Source organism: Eptesicus fuscus, chromosome 13 (genome assembly GCF_027574615.1).
Source record: "Eptesicus fuscus isolate TK198812 chromosome 13, DD_ASM_mEF_20220401, whole genome shotgun sequence".
Classification (NCBI taxonomy): Eukaryota; Metazoa; Chordata; class Mammalia; order Chiroptera; family Vespertilionidae; genus Eptesicus; species Eptesicus fuscus.
The window spans coordinates 42824128-42843423 of record NC_072485.1 but is presented as its reverse complement, the minus strand read 5'-3'; the positions used below and the strand labels follow the sequence as shown (position 1 = coordinate 42843423).

The following is a 19296-nucleotide window of genomic DNA, read 5'->3' as shown; positions in this document are numbered from 1 at the left end:
GAGACTGAAGAAGCCCCATGCCTGGGGCTAAGAGAAATGACAGAGAAATAGGCGCTGGCACAGCCGCCTTAGCCTAGCAAAGACTGTCAAGAGCTGGGGACCTAAGTTTTCCCCAAGCCCGTGTTGCTGTTGAGCACCAGTTCTTTCCAAGTTCTGCCAGCACTAGCTGGTTTGGCTCAGTGGATAGAGCATCAGCCTATGGACCAAAGGGTCCCAGGTTCTGTACTGGTCAAGGGCACGTACCTTGGTTTCAGGCTCCTGCTTGGCTCAGCTCTGGTCGGGGCTCCTGCAGAAGGCAACCAATCAATATGTTTCTCTCACATCAATGTATCTCTCTTTCTTCCACTCTCCCTAAAACTCAATGGAAAAAATATCCTAGGGTGAAGATTAACAAAACAAAACAAATCTGCCAATGAGAAATCAGGCAACATAGCCAGCTTTTCTATTACATCAAGCATGATGTAATAGAGGTGTGCATGAGTGCTTTAACATGGGGAGTATGTCAGAAAGCAGAGAAGTTCTCTAACCTTATGCCTATACCTAGGGGATGAAGGTGGTTGAAAAATTAGCTCTGATACTGCTCTGCTCAGAAATAAGCTTAGCATAAACCTGTCTAGGCCAGACATCTGTACCTGGGCAGTCAAACACTATCTGGAGGGTCTCCAGCTCCTCAGAAACAACTCAGACCCCTTTCACCTCCAGCTGCTTTCTAGCTGTTTGGAGCTTTTATGTTCTAGGGATGAAGGGGGACATGTGAAGAAGCGTTCAGTGCTGCCCAGAAGTAGAAACGCTGATGTAGGTTGGTGGTGCAAGGCCTCGGTGTTCAGTCTCCCCATCGCAAGCCCAGCTTTGACACTCCAGGCCCAGCACTCACCATAGCTGCAGAGCTTGTGTCTCCTCTCACCTATCTGTCCATTTGTGAAATGCATTTCTTGCTGTGTCAATAAAGACCAGAACTTTATAATCCTCCTGGTAGAATTAGGGAAATAACAGGTCTGCGGGGATCCCGGTGCAAATCCAAGAGATTTTCAGAGTTGAACTTACTGAACCCCCTGAGTCCTGGGCCAGGCAGCTCTGGGACTTGGGAGGAAGCATCAGGTGGTAACATCCTGATAATTTTCATAGAGGGCACCAGAAGAATACTAAGGTTTCCTGTCCTGAGCACCTGCTCTTCCCAAAGAGTCAGCCCCATGAGTTGCCTGGTGACGAACAGAGGCAGGTGGCAACCGAGAGGATGGTTAGGGACTGGGACACACTCGATCCTTCTGGAGCAACAGAGACAGTGAGGCGTTTCAATTTCTCAGGAGACTGAGCCTAAGCTTTTTCCAAATTCTGCCAACGAGAAATCAGGCAACACAGCCAAAAGGGTGTGCACGAATGCTTTAAACATGGGGAGCATGTCAGAGAGGAGAGAAGTTCTCAAACCTTATGCCTATACCTAGGGGATGAAGGTAGTGGAAAATAAACCTATGATGGTGAAGTAATGTCTCTCCCTTTCTCTGCCAGTGTTAACCCTTGGAAATCATCCATCAAGCATGATGTAATGGAAAAGCTGAGATATATTTCTAGATCTGTCACCTATCAACTGTGATAATAAGCAAGTTACTTTAACCCCTTGGGCTGTTTATGCTTCACTTGTCAACTGAGAATAATGGTTATTTCAGGGGACCATTGTTAGAATTATAATAGGACGTGAGAGCACTCCGAAAAGGACTTGAAACTTCATAGACTCTCCATACATACTCCCTTTCCTTCCCAATATGGGACTGAGAACAGGCTTTGGTAGTCTGGACTCCTCTACATTGTCCATCCACATGTCATGCTTCCCACTCATAGTCAGAGTTTGGGGATTTTTAACTAAACTTTTTATTTGGAAATAAATTTAGATTTACAGAACTGTTTCAAAGATAGCATAAAAAGTTTCTGTATATTCTCCAGCCAGTTTCCTTAATGTTAACACAAACATGGTACATCTGTCAAAACTAAGGAATTACTGATGGTCCATGACTATTAACTACAGTCCAGATTTCCTTGGTATTTCGTCAGTTTTCCCATTCGTGCCTGTTTTCTAATCCAGGATCCAATGCAGGGTACCACACCGTGTCTGCTTAGAACGGCGGTTTCAGGGGCTGGGGGGAAGGAGGAATGGGCCATCATTGTTTCATGGAGACAGAGTTTTGGTTTGGCAAGATGAAAAAAGTTCTGTAGACGGATGGTGGTGATGGCTGCACGGCAATGTGAATGCAGTTAATGCCACTGGGTTGTACACCTAAAAATAGTTAACATGGTACATTTTACGTTATGGGTATTTAGCACAATCTTTAAAATAATACTAATAAAGAAATAATCGAAGAAAATCCCTAGCTCAGTGACAAGAACACAGTTGGTGCTCAATCATTGTCAATTCCCTTCTTCCACTCACTGGTGTGATACACGCCTTGAGGTCCTGCAAAATAAATCTCTTATGCCCCGATGTTAAAAGAATAACACGTGTTGGGGAAAGGACTTGTTTCTGAAAGTAGGAAGCAGATGGTGGCAAGTGAGGGCGCACCCCAGGCGCTCTTCTCTCCCACCAAACCTCCCTAAGAGCAGCTCCCACACGTGGGCACGTCGGGGTGGGCTGATGGCCCCTCCATCTAGGAGACAGATGTATTACTGTATTAGGTAGTGAGGACGTGGGCGGGGGCACAAAGCAGGAAGCAAACGCTGCGGAGCTGTCACTCGGACCCAGCCGCCAAGTAGCGCTAGCCCAGCCGTCTGCAGCTTCCGACCCCAGCGGCTATCAACTCCACCTCCGCTCGCCCTTCTCCTGCCTCGCCCCACCCCTCCAGTTTCCTCTCCTCCTCTTGCTCCTCCCACTCTCTCCCCTGGGCCCGCTTCCCTTTCAGACTTGCCTCTTACAGAAAATCGAAAGTGAAATCGAAAGCCGGCTGCCGTCCCGAGTCCCCGGAAAAGGTGAGTGAACCGGGTTGGGCTTAGGGACCCCTGCCCAGGCCTGAAGATCCCCTTTCTTCCAGTTCCCACCCTAGAGCCTTGGGGGTCAGTTTCCCCTTCTCCGCAGCAGGTCTTCCAGGGAGGAGGCTGGGCTGGGAACGCGACTTCCTAGTCATGTGGAAGGAGCTAGGGCTGCCTTGCAGCCCGCACCTGAGCTGGGACCAGGGCCGGCTAAAGCTGGTGTGTGTGTGTGTGTGTGTGTGTGTGTGTGTGTGTGTGTGTGTGTGTCGGAGGGTGGTCCCGAGGAGTCCAGTGTGGGGGAGGGCTGCGATCCTGAGACTCCCATCCCCGCCTCTAGCCCTGGCCCGTGCGGTTCATTGGTTGAAGCATAGTCCCGTGCACCGAAAGGTTGTGGGTTCAATCCCGGAACGGGCGCCTATGGATGGCACCTGATCCCCAGACATTGGGCACTTTCTCTCTCACATCAACGTCTCTCTCTTTCTCTCTCTGTCTCTCTCTCTCTCTCTCTCTCTCTCTCTCTCTCTCTCTCTCTTTCAAAAAAAAGTACTCCTCCGAAACCGGTTTGGCTCAGTGGATAGAGCGTCAGCCTGCAGACTCAAGGGTCCCAGGTTCGATTCCGGTCAAGGGCATGTACCTTGGTTGCAGCAGGCACATCCCTAGTAGGGGGTGTGCAAGAGGCAGCTGATGGATGTTTCTCTCTCATCGATGTTTCTAACTCTCTATCCCTCTTTCTTCCTCTCTGTAAAAAATCAATAAAATATATATATTTTTTAAAAGTACACCTCTGGAAGAGAGAGGGGCAGGGTTAGGATGGAGGAAATGAAGACAGCTGCCAAGTTCAGAGTAGCTGAGAGAAGAGCCCAGAGAGTGCTGACAACACGTACATGAGTGTGTATAAATTTATATATACTTATAAGAATACATAAGAATAGCCCTGGCCAGTGCAGCTCAGTTGGATGGAGTGTCCTCCCATACGCCAAAGGCTGTGGGTTCAATTCCGGTCAGGGCACATAACCTAGGTTGGGAGTTGGATCCCTGGTTGGGAAGACAGTTTTCACTGCCTCTTTTGGTGACTCAGTTACCCCCTTCTGTCTTACTGAATCAGACAGACTATGGAGGAGGAGGTTTTGTTATTCAGGTTAATGTTCTTGTCTTGTCTTAACCCCTCCAGTTCACTCTCCCTCGTATCTTCCTTTGAATTGTTTAGTTTTCCTCACACCCTTTCTCGTCTTCTCCCTAACTTTTCTCCTCCCCCCACCCCACTAGGTCACCTCGCGATCTCCACAGTGCTGCCTACTAGGAACATCCCCCCCATGGCGTCAGCAAAGCCCTTGGCAATGATGTGGGAGGAGGTCACATGCCCCATCTGCCTGGATCCCACAGTGGAGCCTGTGAGCATTGAATGTGGCCACAGCTTCTGCCATGAATGCATCTCTCAGGTCGCCAAAGCTGGGGGCGGCACCTGTCCTGTGTGCAGGAAGCAGTTCCTGCTCAGGAACTTCCGGCCCAATCTCCAGCTAGCCAACATGGTGGACAACCTAAGACAAATCAGCCAAAACGCCAAGGAGGGCACACAGAAGGAGCAATGTGGGGTGCATGGAGAGAAACTTCTCCTGTTCTGTGAGAGAGATGAGAAGGCTCTCTGCCTGGTGTGTTCCCAGTCTCGGAAACACCGTGACCACCCTGTGGTCCCGCTTGAGGAGGCCGCCCAGGAGTACCAGGTGAGGTCTTGGCACAGAGGCTCGAACAGGAGACGGGATGGGAGAGAGTTGCCTGTAGAGGTGGGGACTGGAGAAAGGGAGCGCGTTCCCCGCCTTCTTGTCTAATTTAAGGCTATTCAGAACTTTCTTATTCCCAGGAGCAGGGAAGATGCTATGGGAAAAGGCTGCAAAGATCTTGTTTCCTTGTGGTTTCCTGGTTAATTAGGAATGAGTAGTGCCCCCACCCCTGCCACCTGAACAGTGTGGCTCTTTCTTAAGAAACATGAGGCTTTTTCCAAAAAAATGTCACAAAAATTTGAACCCCAATAGGACTCTAGTCCTCCCTCCTTTTCTGCCCTCAGGCTTTTCTGAGAACCCATATGATCTTCCCCCATCTCCTTCTTGGTCTGATTGGGCATTACCCTGCTATCTTTCTCTGCAGGAGAAGCTCCAGGTGGCATTAAAGAAACTGAGAAAAGAGCAAGAATTGGCTGAGAAGTTGGAAATGGATGTTGTAACGAAGAGAGCAGCCTGGAAGGCAAGAGTCACATCCCCAAAGGCATCTTAGATCAAAAGCCTAGAGAGACGCCAGGGTCCTAGCCTCAAGAAAACCCTAACCTTATCACTACCTGTCTGAAGAGTGATAGAGTCAGCGTATGTCACTCTCCAAGAACTAACAGTCCTCTGGGTCTCCTGGTAGAGGGAAATAAGCAATATGGAGCTCAAAGAGAACTCCCAATCAGACACAAAAATTGAGAGTCTTAAGAGAAGATGCGGAGGGAAAAGCCAGACCCTAAAGCTCCTGCCCAGTCTTAGGGGATGACTGCACCAATGCCTTAGTATCTGGGACAGAGCTAACCCAGGAGAGATATGGCTACACCTGTCAGGAAATGGCAGGGGCTGTGAGGAACAGACTTAAGGGAACCGCCAAGGCCTGAGCTGGGAAAACCAGTCTGACCAGACGATTGATTGACTGTGTCCAGATCACTGGTCCAAAGTAGAATGAGGAACTAAAGCTTATTCTGCACTGGTGATATGGAGGGGAGGCAGGTCAGGAGTGGAGTGGAAGGAACTCGTGGCCAATAGATACCAGAAGAGGAAGATTTAGGAAATAGGGAGGGTGAACCAAGCTGTGGTAGCAGAAGGAGTCATTTGTGTCATTGGCAGCCCTCTAATCACTAGCACAAAAGGGTGAGCAAAGTATAGCACAAAGACTTTCTTGCCCCAGGACTTAAGAATGGTGTTGTGGACCTTCTTTGTGAGGTTGAGTGGGGACAGGTGTTACTCCTCAGTAACACTGAGATATGAAGATAAAAGGACACATTTGAGTGCTGATTTGGTTTTAAAAGAAGTTGAGGAGAGTCTCTGATTCCATGGGCTGAGGCGGCTGTTATTCTAGGGCAGTGATGGTGAACCTATGACACGCCTGTCAGCACTGACACGCGTAGCCATTTCTGATGACACGCGGCCGCTGAGGCAGCCGCATGCCGAGGATGAAGCATTTGCTGCTCCTGAGGATGAAACATTTGCGAAATAATGTTTTTTCCTCAAAGTGACACACTACCCGAGTTATGCTCAGTTTTTTGGTGAAGTTTGACACACCAAGCTCAAAAGGTTGCCCATCACTGTTCTAGGGCAACTGCAGTGTGCCCCAGCAATCCCATTCCCCTCTTAATCCCAGAAGCCTCACCCACCCACTTTCCCAGCAAAATGGGGTGTGTGTGTGTGTGTGTGTGTGTGTGTGTTCCCAGACAGAGCCAGAGTAGTGAGTCGACAGGGAGTAGAAATGGGTATGGACACCTCAATTGTCCAAGCTTGGGAGATTTTGATTTAAAAAAAAAAAACCCACCTCTCTCTTTCCAATGACACCAAAGGAGAAGGTTGAGAAACACAAATTGAGGATTCACGCAGAGTTTGAGCAGCAGCAAAACTTCCTGGCTGAAGAGAAACAGAGGCAACTGCAGAAGCTAGAGAAGGAAGAGAGGGAACAGCTGAGAATCCTGGGGGAGACGGAAGACAAGCTGGCCCAGCGCTGCCAGGCCCTGCAGGAGCTGATCTCAGAGCTGGAGAGGAGAAGCCGGGGCTCGGAGCTGGAGCTGCTGCAGGTGAGACGGGAGAGGCTCCCACTCTGCTCTCAGGAGGAACCAAACAAAAGCCAGAGCTCCCTGGGGCTACCATCGGAGCAAACAGAAACCTGGTCCCTGGATTTTATTTTATTTTTTTAATAAAACAAACTGGAATTCAGACCCATGAATGGTTTGCATTCAAGGCATGGAAAGATACAGATTTAGGAGGGAGTAATCCATGCAGCAATTTTTTAAAAATGAACGTCTCTGACAACTGCCTGCTCTAACATGTACCAGGTTCATGACCTTGAGAAAGGTCCTTAATCAGGTTTCTCATGTGGTAAATGGATATTATAATATTACATATCTCAAAGAATTTGTGTGAGAATTAAATGAGATAATCCACTAAGGCTTTTTGATGAGTATATGGCCATGGGAAAGTTTTCCTAAAAAACTAAAAATATTGAACTGAAAATTAAGAGACAGTAGCCCAGCCCCAGCCCTGTCACCAATTCCCTCTATTCCCTTAACTCTAGGTTAAGTCATTTTTTCCTTTCCTGGACCTAATTTCTCCATTTGTGAAAAATAAGGGAAAGGAGATGGACTAAAAAACAAGAATTCCCCAAACTTTAGTCATAATTGTATCTCCTTTATACTTTCTGCTACTTCTATGAACTACCTAAGTGATCTTAACATATTATTTTTTTTAAACTGTCTCAATCTTTTGCCAGAATAAATTTAGTTTAAAAGGAAATTTGTCCTAACCAATAATAGCCAATCATGTTGATATTGTTGCTGATAATTTTTCTATTTCATAAGAATAAGAATAACTGCATATTCCTTTTTTTAAATATATTTTATTGATATATATATATTTTTTTTTACAGAGAGGAAGGGAGAGAGAAAGAGAGTTAGAAACATCAATGAGAGAGAAACATCAATCAGCTGCCTCCTGCACACCTCCTACCAGGGATGTGCCTACAACCAAGGTACATGCCCTTGACCGGAATCAAACCTGGGACCTTTTAGTCTGCAGGCCGACGCTCTATCCACTGAGCCAAACCAGTCAGGGCTGAATATTCTTAAATAGCACATATTACACGCCCGGCATTGAATCCCTCCTGGCATTGTGCTGAGGTGGTACTCCTATTATTCCACTTTCTAGATGAGAAAACTAAGGCACAGAGATGTTAAGAGACTTAGTGAGAGACAAAAGCTAAATAACTTGACCAAGTTCACCCGAATACTATGAGATAGAGCTAAGATTACAATAAGTACATAACTATTTTTTTAAGTCACCAGTGTATATGCTACTTAAAATGATCTCATATCCACCAGTGATACATTTGCCAAGCTTCTAATGCACTTTTGGAGCACCGAGGAGCCTGCCAGGATCAGATACAGGCTCCCAACCTCAACAACAGAATATTCTCAGGTGATTTGGTTTCACATACGTGAGGGAGCAACATTAACGACAGCACAGGACAGAGCTTTAACCAGCCTTTTCTCTCCAAACAACTCAAGCCCACAAATGAGACAGAGCAGTTTCTGTGCATCCTGACTTGGCTATTCTTTCCCTGTGACTGTCTCTGGGCCTCCGCCAGGCTGGGCTATTTACTTCTTTCCACTCTCGCCTCCCACTTCCTCTCCCCAAGAATCTATTATTTCTAACTTGTTTGATCATCCTCTTGGCTATAGGTTACATATGGTTATATGTGGGTTTCTGGTTACCCACAAGCATCCACACATCCCTTTGTTCCAAGTTGGTTAGAGATTCTTTCAGGTCATGGCCCAGATGAACTGGGCAGAGCGATGTCCTAAGGACCTCGGGGTGGCATCACATCACCCACAGGACTGACGTCTCAGTCGTTAAACCAGTGATTCTGGAACTTATTCTCTGTCTCTTTTTTACTCAGGAGGTGAAAAGTGTCCTGGAAAGGTAAGGAGAGGTTTTCTTTATTGGAGGAAGGGGTGGCAGGAAGTGTATTTACCTGCATAAATGATTATTGAGTTAGAGAAACATGCTCTGAAGTCTTCCCCATGCACCTTCCTATTCTCTCAGAGATACAATCCTCCATAAAATATTTTCTGGTCTAAAAGGGCTAATTCTTGGGCATCTCATTTGGTGAGTTGTCCATAGTAATTGGACTGTAACATCTTCACAAAACGAAGCCCCGACAAACAGGGAAGTTCTGGGTCTACAGCCTGATGGGACTCCTTTTAATAACTAACCAGCTACACACCTCCCAGAAAGAGCCATGAGTAGGACCCACGGCATGGGTGTGACTCCATGGCGTTCCTTAGAAAATGATTCAGGGTAGATCAGCACCTTGCCTGTAAAATGAAGTTGGATGTGCTTGTGTGGTGACTTCGGGCTTGGAGAGGAGCTACGGACTATGCACGTGCTCCAGAGGCCCATGTGATGGGAGGCCTGGATAGGGTGTAAATCCTGCCTCCTTTTGCCTCTCACCCCCAGGGGTTCTAATATAACAGGTGTTTGTAAAATTATGTTTAATTAAGTTATCAGTCGTTTGCAAGAGAGGTTATCACATTAGGGTTTGGGGAGGGTGGGGGAGGAGTTGAAGATGAGGCGTCTAACTCTGTTTCCCCCAGGAGTGAATCGTGGAAACTGGGAGAGATGGACATCACCTCCCCAGACCTGAGGAGTGTGTGCCTTGTGCCGGGGCTGAAGAGTATGCTGAGGATGTGTGGAGGTGAGGCAAGCTCCAGGAGCACAGAGCCGGCCTGCTGAACAGCAATGGGATGACAAGAGTGTGACTAGGTCCAGGATCAGGGAGAGATGTCAGGTCAAAGTAGGTGGGGCAGGAACAGAGCTAGGGAAAGTGGTTCCCTCAAAAGTCCCTACAAGGGCTGGAGCTGGCTTGGCTTGGGGGTCATTTCCTCACAGTGATGGTCAGGCTCACCCTATCATCCCCCCACCACACAGACAGAGTTAGTTACTCCCCACACACACTCTCCCGGCCTAACTGTGGTCCTCTCTCTGCAGTACACATCACTCTGGATCCACACACAGCCAATCCGTGGCTTATCATTTCAAAGGACAAGAGACAAGTAAGGCTTGGAGACACCCAACAGAAGGTGCCTGAAAATGAGGAGAGATTTGATACTTATCCTATGGTCCTGGGTACCCCGTGCTTCGACTCTGGAAAACGTTACTGGGAGGTAAATGTGACGGGAAAGGAGGCCTGGGACCTGGGTGTTTGTAGAGACTCTGTGCAGAGGAAAGGGCATTTCATACTCAGCCCCATGAATGGCTTCTGGACAATTTGGCTGTGGAAGAAACAAAGATATGAGGCTGGCACCTGCCCGCAGACTCCACTCCACCTTTCGGTGCCTCCACGCCAAATTGGGATCTTCCTGGACTATGAGGCCCATACTGTCTCCTTCTACAACATCACTGACCACGGCTCCCTCATCTACACCTTCTCAGAATGTGCCTTCACTGGGCCCCTACGGCCTTTCTTCAATCCTGGTTTCAATGATGGCGGAAGAAACTCGGCCCCTCTGACCCTCTGTCCTCTGAGGATGGGATGATAGGGATCCACTGACTGTTGATGGCTCTCTCTGGACATTGACCCCTCCTTTGTTGACTCCCCTCCTCAGCCACTGATCCTGTCTTATTTCCCCATGGCCTCTGAACTGCCTGTGTCTCTGCAGAGGTGTTGTTGGGATACCAGCAAGCCAGGTTTGACAAGGAGGTCACTGAACATCTATGTCAAGTGATCTTCAACCTCAATATTCCTGCCCTAGATTGTTTATGATTCCCGCTACAAAAGAAACTAATTATATTTGGCCCAAACTCATCTGGATCAACCAAAACACGTTCTGCCTTCTTTTTCTGTTTTCTCCTCCCCATCTCTAGGCCTTTGCTCAGATCTCTATTTTATCTTACATAGTTTGCAAAAGGGCTTTCCAAGGAAATTGTGCCTCAATCTACCCCATTCAACTCTTGTTCTCATACTTGTTTGGGACAATCTTTCTAACACAAACACATCTTATCATAGATGGCTCCACATTTTTTTAAGGTGAATTATGCACCCCTTAGATTGCCAATATCCAGCCTGCATACCCATTCTTACCATTATCTCGCAACCATATCTTGATAATGGGGTTTGTTAAAGGGCACATCAATCTAAATGAAAGTTGTGATGGATTTTTGATGTGTCTGCTTGGTTAGGTTCTAAGCACCCTGTTTTTCAATCAAACCCTAATCCACATGTTGCTGTGAAGGTGTTTGGTAGATGTTGTTAAAGTCCATAATTATTTGACTGTAAGTAAGGGAGATCTCCCTAGATGAGCTGAGTGGGTCTGATTCAATCAGGTGAAAGGCACCAACAGCAGAACCAAGCCTTCCCTGAAGATGTTCCACCTATGAAGAGCAGCTTAAGCTCATACCCAAGAGCTCCAGCCTTGCCCTTCCTAATGGTCTGTCCTGCAGATTTAGAACTTGCCTTGCCAGCCCCCATAATTGCCTAAGTCCGTGGTCGGCAAACTGCGGCTCGTGAGCCACATGCGGCTCTTTGGCCCCTTGAGTGTGGCTCTTCCACAAAATACCACGGCCTGGGCAAATCTATTTTGAAGAAGTGGCATTAGAAGAAGTTTAAGTTTAAAAAATTTGGCTCTCAAAAGAAATTTCAATCGTTGTACTGTTGATATTTGGTTCTGTTGACTAATGAGTTTGCCGACCACTGGCCTAAGTGAATCCCTTGCAGTAAATCTCACTATTTATCACTTACTAGTTCTGCTTCTCCAGTGGAACTGTGGTTGGTATGAAGGCCAGGACTGAGATGACAGCACCACCTAGTGAAAGCCAACACTTTTTTGAGTTTAAACTTTTAAGGTTGAAACAATGAAGCTCTGTACCTGAGCAATAATAGACCATGAGAGAGCCATTATCCTTCCAGCAAGCCTGGTTTCTTATCTAAAATAGAATCTCAGATGTGCCCTTAGAACATCTGATAAATTTCATGAAAAATTCAGATACTGTAAAAAATGTTGGTGACCTTGAAAAGAGTTTATTGACAAAAAATAAAAAGTTCTTTCTATCTTAACACTGAATAGAAAGGATAAAAAGAACAGAATTCTCAGGCTAGATGACATCATTACAGGAGCTAAATCAATATAAGTGGGCAAAATCAACCAGTGCCTTGATTGATAAACCAGAAGAAGGATATGGAAGAGAAATCAGTCCTATATGAATGGGGGTGTACTGGGAATGGTTGGATTCTGTATGTCAGGATCATGGAGAAAAATCTTTTTAAAAGACTATATTAATCAGCTTTTCTGCTTCTCTGTGTCTGCCTTGGGATTGGTCAATGTTAAATGATGGCTTGTTCCCTTCAATTGACATATTATAGTGGGAGAAGAGTACCATAATGATATAACCTTAAATATTCTCATTTCTCAAAATCCAAATACCTTGCCATATCAGGTTACTCTGATGTTTGGACAGTTACTAGTACATTACACAGATGACATATTACCAACTCCTTGGTCTCCATCAAGAAGAATTAAGTAGTAGAGATTTTATATATCTCAGCTTTTATCCCCACAAATAGTTACTAGCAAGTGATCCAGGTATTCCCCCTGGATCCAGGTATCTCTTGAGAAATGGGGGAAGATTCTACCATCTATTCTAATTTTGATTAATATTATCCTTTAAAATTCAAATGGGATCTATTGACTTTTGTGATCTCTTTGATTCTATAACTTCCTTTTGCACAGAAGAGGCAGGAATTATTACACTGAAATTTCAAAGATAAACATGCTAAGACAAAAGGAAATTAAAATTTTATCCACTGGAACAAAATAATAGACCTTAATTTTGTGTGTGTGTGTGGGGGGGGAGCAGACAGGAAGAGATTAACCAAAGAACATATATACATATATGGATAACCTATAGACACAGACAATAGCATGGGAAGGCCTGGGGTACATGGGTTCATGGAGGCTGTGTTCAGTAATGATGAAGACAAAGAGGCTATTCCCAATGGGAGCAGCAAGGTAGAAAAATTTTTTTAAAAGGGGAAAGAGATCCATGCATGCTGGTCTTCTAGGGCAGGGATGCCCAGCAGAATGAAGACCAAGTGGCTAGTGCCAAAGTGGTTGGGGGTTACCATGCCCTGGACAGTACAAGTGGGTATATAAGATTTGGCCATCACCTCTTCTTTCTTCCTAAAGAGGTGAATTGGATTGCAATATGGGCGTTGGGAACAGAATGAAGACAGAGAGTTAAGAGGGGCTTAGTGCTAAAGGCTGTACATGCAATATCTCAGTCACCACATGTGAGATAACTGTGGTCATTTCCCCATGTTTTTCTAATGAGGGAGCAAGCAGAGCTTGGAGAGTTTAAATAATTTCCCTACCCAAGGTCCCCTGCCTGATGAAGGGTGGAGCTAGAACATCTTCCAATCACTTCCTGTCTGCCCTAGGCCACCTTAGACCCCTTCATCAGGCGATTGTGATGTGTGATGTGTGGAGATTCCTGACTCACGGCTCAAAAAAGAAAAACAGAAGATTTATCTGTTGTTTATTCCCTTAACCTGCCCATCCTCACTCTGCCACCTTCAAATTCATTTACATTTGAATCATCTTTCATCTCTTCCTCTATTTCTCTTCCTCCTATTTTGCTTTGCCCTCCAACTGTTATCCTTAAAAACCTCTCCCCATTAATCTGTCACTCTAGGATTTCAGACTCTTCCACTCTGTTGGCTTCTTTTATTTATTAACTAGAGGCCTGGTGCATGAAAATTGTGCACAGGAATGGGCGGGGAGTTCATCAGCCTGGCCTGCACCCTCTCCAATCTGGGACCCCTCAGGACTGCTGGCTCCTAACTGCTCACCTGCCCACTGGCCTGATCCCCCTAACTGCTCTCCCCTGCTGGTCTGATCCCCCTAATTGTTCTCCCCTGCCTGCCTGATCACCTCTAACCACCTCTGCCTCAGCCCCGCCATCATGGCTTTGTCCGGAAGGTCATCCGGAAGATGTTCAGTCTAATTAGCATATTATCCTTCTATTAGTATAGATAGATGCCACCTTGTCCTAAAAATGCAGGTTGATAACAGGTTTTCCTATCATGGAAGGGGAACCCACAGTAGCATCCTGGGTTCTGACCAGGGCTTATGCACTCATACTTTATCTCAGCAGATGAGATTCCTAGAATAAGACTCTTGGATGTACCTTGAACATGTCTATGGATTTTGCCAAATCCTCCAAAAATGTTGAACCACTTTAAACTCCCACCATTAACCATGCATGTGCCCTCTGTCCTACTTTGATGCCAATATCATTGATTTCCCCCTAGAAGCTTCCCTCCCCTCAGCCGGGACTGCTTGGCACTTCAGCCAACCTCACTGTTCAGCCTGGAACTTGATTTCCTGAGATACAATTATAGAGGAGGAAAAATAGTTTTCCTCTACCCTTCTGAGTTATTAGCAGAGGCCCTTGTAATGAAAGACAGATCACCAAGAGAAAAACAGAAGTTCATTAACATGTGTACCTCGTGTATATGTGGGAGATCCCAGGGAAAAATGAATAACTCCCCAAGGTGGCTTAGAATGCAGATTGAAAAACCTTCTTCCTAGGGAAAGGGGATGGGAGATGTAGGCCTCTTAGATGAGAGTAAATGATTTTTAGGAAAGATGAATGGGGGTTGGGGGAGATAGTTTGTAACAAAGTTTGGGTGTGATGTCAACTTGTAGTCTCCTGTCCCGTGACAGGAGTCAGTCTTCGCTGGCTGATGACACTTTTCCCATCGAGGGGACCTGTGACATTTAAACTCCTTTAGGGGGGTCTGATTTTAGGCAGATCAGGAGACTTCAGTGAAAGCCTCTCCTTGCATTTACTGTTTTTCAAGCATCTGCAGCTCAAGATCATCAATATAAAAACACGGCATATGTTGGGGTAGCATGTTCTCTGACCCTCAAAATAAACCCAACAAAAGCTTGTTTTCTCTCTTAGATGATTTGCCACAATAGCGTTATTCCCTGGAGACAGTATTCTGACCAGACCTTCCTGAGAGTGGTCATAACATACCCTGTGCTTGTAGAAAGGTGTGGGCCATATCACTAAATAAATCAGGATCAGTTTTCTCATCTTGTGGAAAGGGAGATAAAGTTATGATAGTTTATCTCCCTTTCCACAGGTTTCCTGCAGGTTTTTGTCTCCGCTGTGGTCCCAGTGCCACTGCTGCCTTGGGGCTTAGGGCTGCTGGGTGCTGGGCCTCCCTGCAGGCTTGTGTCTCTGCTCCTCTGACCCCCCATGGCAGTGGCGATGAAGCAGGCCCAGATGCCCTCTGCAGGTAATGTGGGGCAAAATGCCTGCACCCCGGCCCAGCCGCCATCTTGGTCGCAGAGTGACAGTCAATTTGCATATCCCCTCCTTATTGGCCATAGGCGCCACCATCTTTGTCATGGGGTTATGGTCAATTTGCATTTTCCCGCTTTATCAGATAGGATTCTCACCCAAAGATATTTTTTTCATTGAAAAAAAAATTTTTTTCTGAGAGAGAGAGAGAGAGAGGAAGAAAGGGGGAGAGACAAAGAAAGAGAAACATCCATGTGAGAGAGACCAATCAATTGGTTGCCTCCCCCACATGCCCTGACCATGGCCTGCAGCTAGGGTGCAAGTCCTTGACCAGAATCAAAGCTGTGACACCAACACTCTAACTAGTGAGCCAAACCAGGGAGCTCCTTCTTCTTAGTATTACATATGTTCAGGTACAAATTTCATTTTAAATTTATCAAAATCACAATGAAAACTTTGCAGGAATAAGTGTTTTTAAAATAATCTCCATATTTTATAGTCAACTTATTTGTGCTGATCGGAATAGTATTAATATTTACTATTTCTCATGGAAACAGAAACAGAAATATTTGGTGTAATGATCCTAATATTTTATTTATTGGAAATAATATATGTGCACACCCAATCCAGGGATAGAGTTGTATAGGATGAGTGGGGTTGGCAGATATAAAGAGCCATAATAACTTGACCCATGTGTATGTGAAAGAAGGGTTGTTGTTGAAGTAAATCTGAGTTCCCCGAGGAACTGGCTTTTCCTGGAGTCTTCAGGCAAATACATAAAACTCTCTGCTCTGTGGTGCCCCAAAACTCAGAGACCTGCTTGATTCATCATGCTCTAGGATATAAAGACTACATTTGAAGCAGATGAATAAGGTATGTATTGGTGTGGGGTAATCTTCTAGGAAGTAAAAATGAGAGTATCCTATATATATTAAAGGGCTATGGGGCCTAAGGTAAACATTTGAGAATATTAAGACCTTGTCTGATGTTAAGTAAGCAGAGTAATATCTAATGCTCTCCAATCCAATTTAAAGCTGAAGGTTGTTGAGGATCTCCTCCTAGGATAGCATCCAAGCTCTTTAATTTGTAACCAAACAATATACTTCTGTTTTGATCTTTTTACCATTGCATAGTAGATGCGATCACACAATCACACAGGATTGTAATATGTTTTAAATGAATTAAATATTTATATGACAATAGTCAATCCTTAAACTCCAAGACGACTTCATCCCATTCTCCACTTAATTCACTTGACATCCTACAGCTAAATGGGCTGAATTACCCCCTCAATTAGGTTCCTATAGTAGCTTTATTTACAATTACCATGTTCACTTAGGTTATTATTTTATTGGCTAAATAAATATCTATCTTTTCTGTAAAATTATTGCTTCACTAAAAAAAAAAAAAAAAGACAATACCCTATTTCTTTTTTCATCCTAGTTTTCCTGGACCACTGGCTATGGAAAAGAATTGGGTGCCATAAGGTTTGAGCACAATTGGAAATGTTGACTATGTCTGTAAATAGAAGGTGAAGTCCCAGGTGATATGCTCCAGGTATAATTACCTTAAACCACACTGGTGTTAGTCACACAGTCTTCCACTTGCTGGGCATCCCTGGCTTAGAGAACAAGCACATATGGATTTCCATCCCCTTCTTCATTTCCTATGTCATCGCCTTGCTTGGGAACAGCTTACTCATCTTCATTATCCTCACCAAGCATAGTCTTCATGAACCCGTGTACCTCTTCCTCTGCATGCTGGCCACAGCAGACATTGTCCTCTCCACATGCACAGTACCTCAGGCCTTGGCCATCTTCTGGTTCCATGCTCAGGAGATTCCCTGGATCGCTGCATTGTTCAGGTATTCTTAATCAATTCCACCTTTGTCTTTGAGTCAGGGATCTTGCTGATGATGGCATTTGACCACCACATTTTCATATGCTACCCACTGAGATACAACACCATTCTTATACATACACTGATTGGAAAAATTGGTCCGTCTTTCTGAGAAGTTATAGTACAATATTCCCCATAGTATTTCTTCTGAAAAGACTGAAGTTTTGCAGAAGTAACATTCTTCCACACACTGTTTGTGAGCACATTGGGTTGGCCAAATTTTCCTGTGATGACATACGAATAACATCTGGTATGGGCTTTTTGTCCTAATGTCAACAGTGATTTTTAGATGTTATGCTAATTTGTGTTTCATATATGCTTATTCTCCGTGTTGTCTTTCTCATCCTTTCCCAAGATGCTCGTCACAAGCTCTCAACACATGTGGTTCCCATGTCTGTGTCATTATTCACTTTTATCATCTTCTCAGCCTCACTTACCGGTTTGGACGGCACATTTCACCCCATATCCATGTACTGCTGGCCAGTGTCTGCATTCTGGTTCCTCCTATGCTGAATCCCATTATTACAGAAAACCGGAGAAGAACCAAGCAATACTTAGAGAGATGGAGTTACATTTATTACGCGCGGGTCCAGAGGAAAATATCTCTCAAATTCTGGGCCCCAACATGGAGGAATTTTCCCTATTTATATGTTTTTACCTTCTTTGACTCCCAAATATGGGGTGTTTCCGGCCCCCTTTGCAAGTTCTTAAAGAGCCCCTATGTGCTGTGGCTTTGAGACCTCAACCAAAGCCTTGGCCTGGTGCCAGCACTGATAATTTCATCTGGGGAAGTTTTAATGGCCTCTCTGAAGTGGGAGTAGTCTTATTTTCCTTATTATTTAAGCAAGCAAGCATTTACAGAAGCCAAAAAGCAGGGTTAAAATTTAAAACAGCAGTTTTTATATAAGATGGATGCTTCACCGTCATTTATGGGATCAAGACCAAACAAATCAGGGACCAGATGACTCATGTCTTCTTCCCAAAAGAAATATGATTTTGAGAATGGAAACCAAGCTACTGTTTTCCCAACAGTTATGAGGTGAGCTTTGGAACCCCTACTAGGTTAAGGAACAGTTGAGACTAGATAAATATCTCACTGAGTATAAGTTTCTGAAGTAAATCCACAGGTGAGCTTGGGAACATACATTTTCACATCTCTGATCAATAATAATATATTGGTCCTGCCTGGGTGACTTGGTTGGTTGGAGTGTCATCCCATACACTAAAAGGTTGGAGGTTGAAGTCCTAGTCGAGGCACATGCCTAGGTGGTGGGTTCAATCCCTGGTCAGGGTCAAGGAGGCAAACAAATTAATGTTTCTTTCTCATATCAATGTTTCCTCCCTCTCTCCTCTCTCTTCCTCTCTCTCTGTCTCTGTCTCTCTCTCATACTCTAAAATCAATAAACATATCCTCAAGTGAGAATTAAAATAATAATAATAATAATAATAATAATAATAATAATAATAGAGCTATCTCAGACTCTGAAAAATAAACCAGTTCACCTTTTTAATTCATTCCTAGTCTATAACTCTAAAGAAGTATTTGAAAAGAGATAAATTATGGGTAATGTTAGATTATTCTTTTCTGTTTTTTTTCATGTCTTGATGTGGTGATGAGGTTAAGAGAGAGGAAGGAGGGAGAGATCAGGCAAAAACATCTGGCATCCTAGTCCCCTACAGCTTTTCTGCTGCCCTCATCCTCTTCCCCTCCCCTCTTGCTCCTTCCCCCCCTTCTACTCTTCCTCTTCCTGATCTTCTTTCTCTCTCTCCATCCAGTAAAAGACTTTGAAAGAGTTGTCTCTACATTCAAGAGTCAATAGTTTTTTCTGTTTTTCTTAACCTCACCCTAGTCAGACAGTTTTCCTATGCCATGGCACAGCCTGGCACAGTAACCTCCACATTGTCAAATCCAATGGTCAGTACTCAGTCTAGTTGACACATCAGCACCATCTGACACAGTGAAGCATTCTCTCATTTTGAGAAACTCCTCACTCATCTCACCTTATAGTTCTCAACCTTTCTAATGCTGCGACCCTTTAATACAGTTCCTCATGTTGTGGTGATCCCCAACCATAAAATTATTTTCGTTGCTACTTCATAACTATACAGGTTGAGAACCGCTAGCAGGGTCGCCTAAGACCATCGGAAAACACAGATATTTACATTACGATTCATTAACAGTAGCAAAATTACAGTTATGAAGTAGCAACAAAAATAATTTTATGGTTGGGGATCAACACAACATGAACTGTATTAAAGGGTCGCGACATTAGAAAGGTTGAGAACCACTGCACAGTATAGCAGAAATAAAATATGTACAAAAACCCATTTTTTCAAATTCGAGGTATTT

General features: G+C 44.8%; 1 protein-coding gene and 1 pseudogene across 1 annotated transcript; both read left to right on the top strand.

The window, feature by feature from the left end:
* The first annotated feature begins 2914 nt into the window (after positions 1-2914).
* Positions 2915-10545, top strand: TRIM21 (tripartite motif containing 21). The gene is made up of 7 exons (XM_028138566.2): positions 2915-2955; positions 4222-4676; positions 5098-5193; positions 6530-6760; positions 8638-8660; positions 9335-9435; positions 9729-10545. The coding sequence occupies exons 2-7, from the start codon at positions 4269-4271 to the stop codon at positions 10274-10276; spliced, it is 1407 nt and encodes a 468-aa protein (XP_027994367.2). The 5' UTR covers positions 2915-2955; positions 4222-4268; the 3' UTR covers positions 10277-10545.
* A 4469-nt stretch (positions 10546-15014) lies between these two features.
* LOC114229552 (olfactory receptor 52B4-like) lies at positions 15015-17940 on the top strand (annotated as a pseudogene).
* The last annotated feature ends 1356 nt before the right edge of the window (positions 17941-19296 follow it).

Coding starts and splice junctions, on each gene's coding strand:
- TRIM21 (XM_028138566.2), top strand. CDS start 4,269: ATGGCGTCAGCAAAGCCCTTGGCAATGATGTGGGAGGAGGTCACATGC. Junction 6,761..8,637: donor CGGAGCTGGAGCTGCTGCAG/GTGAGACGGGAG, acceptor TTTTTTACTCAG/GAGGTGAAAAGTGTCCTGGA. Junction 8,661..9,334: donor GTGAAAAGTGTCCTGGAAAG/GTAAGGAGAGGT, acceptor TGTTTCCCCCAG/GAGTGAATCGTGGAAACTGG.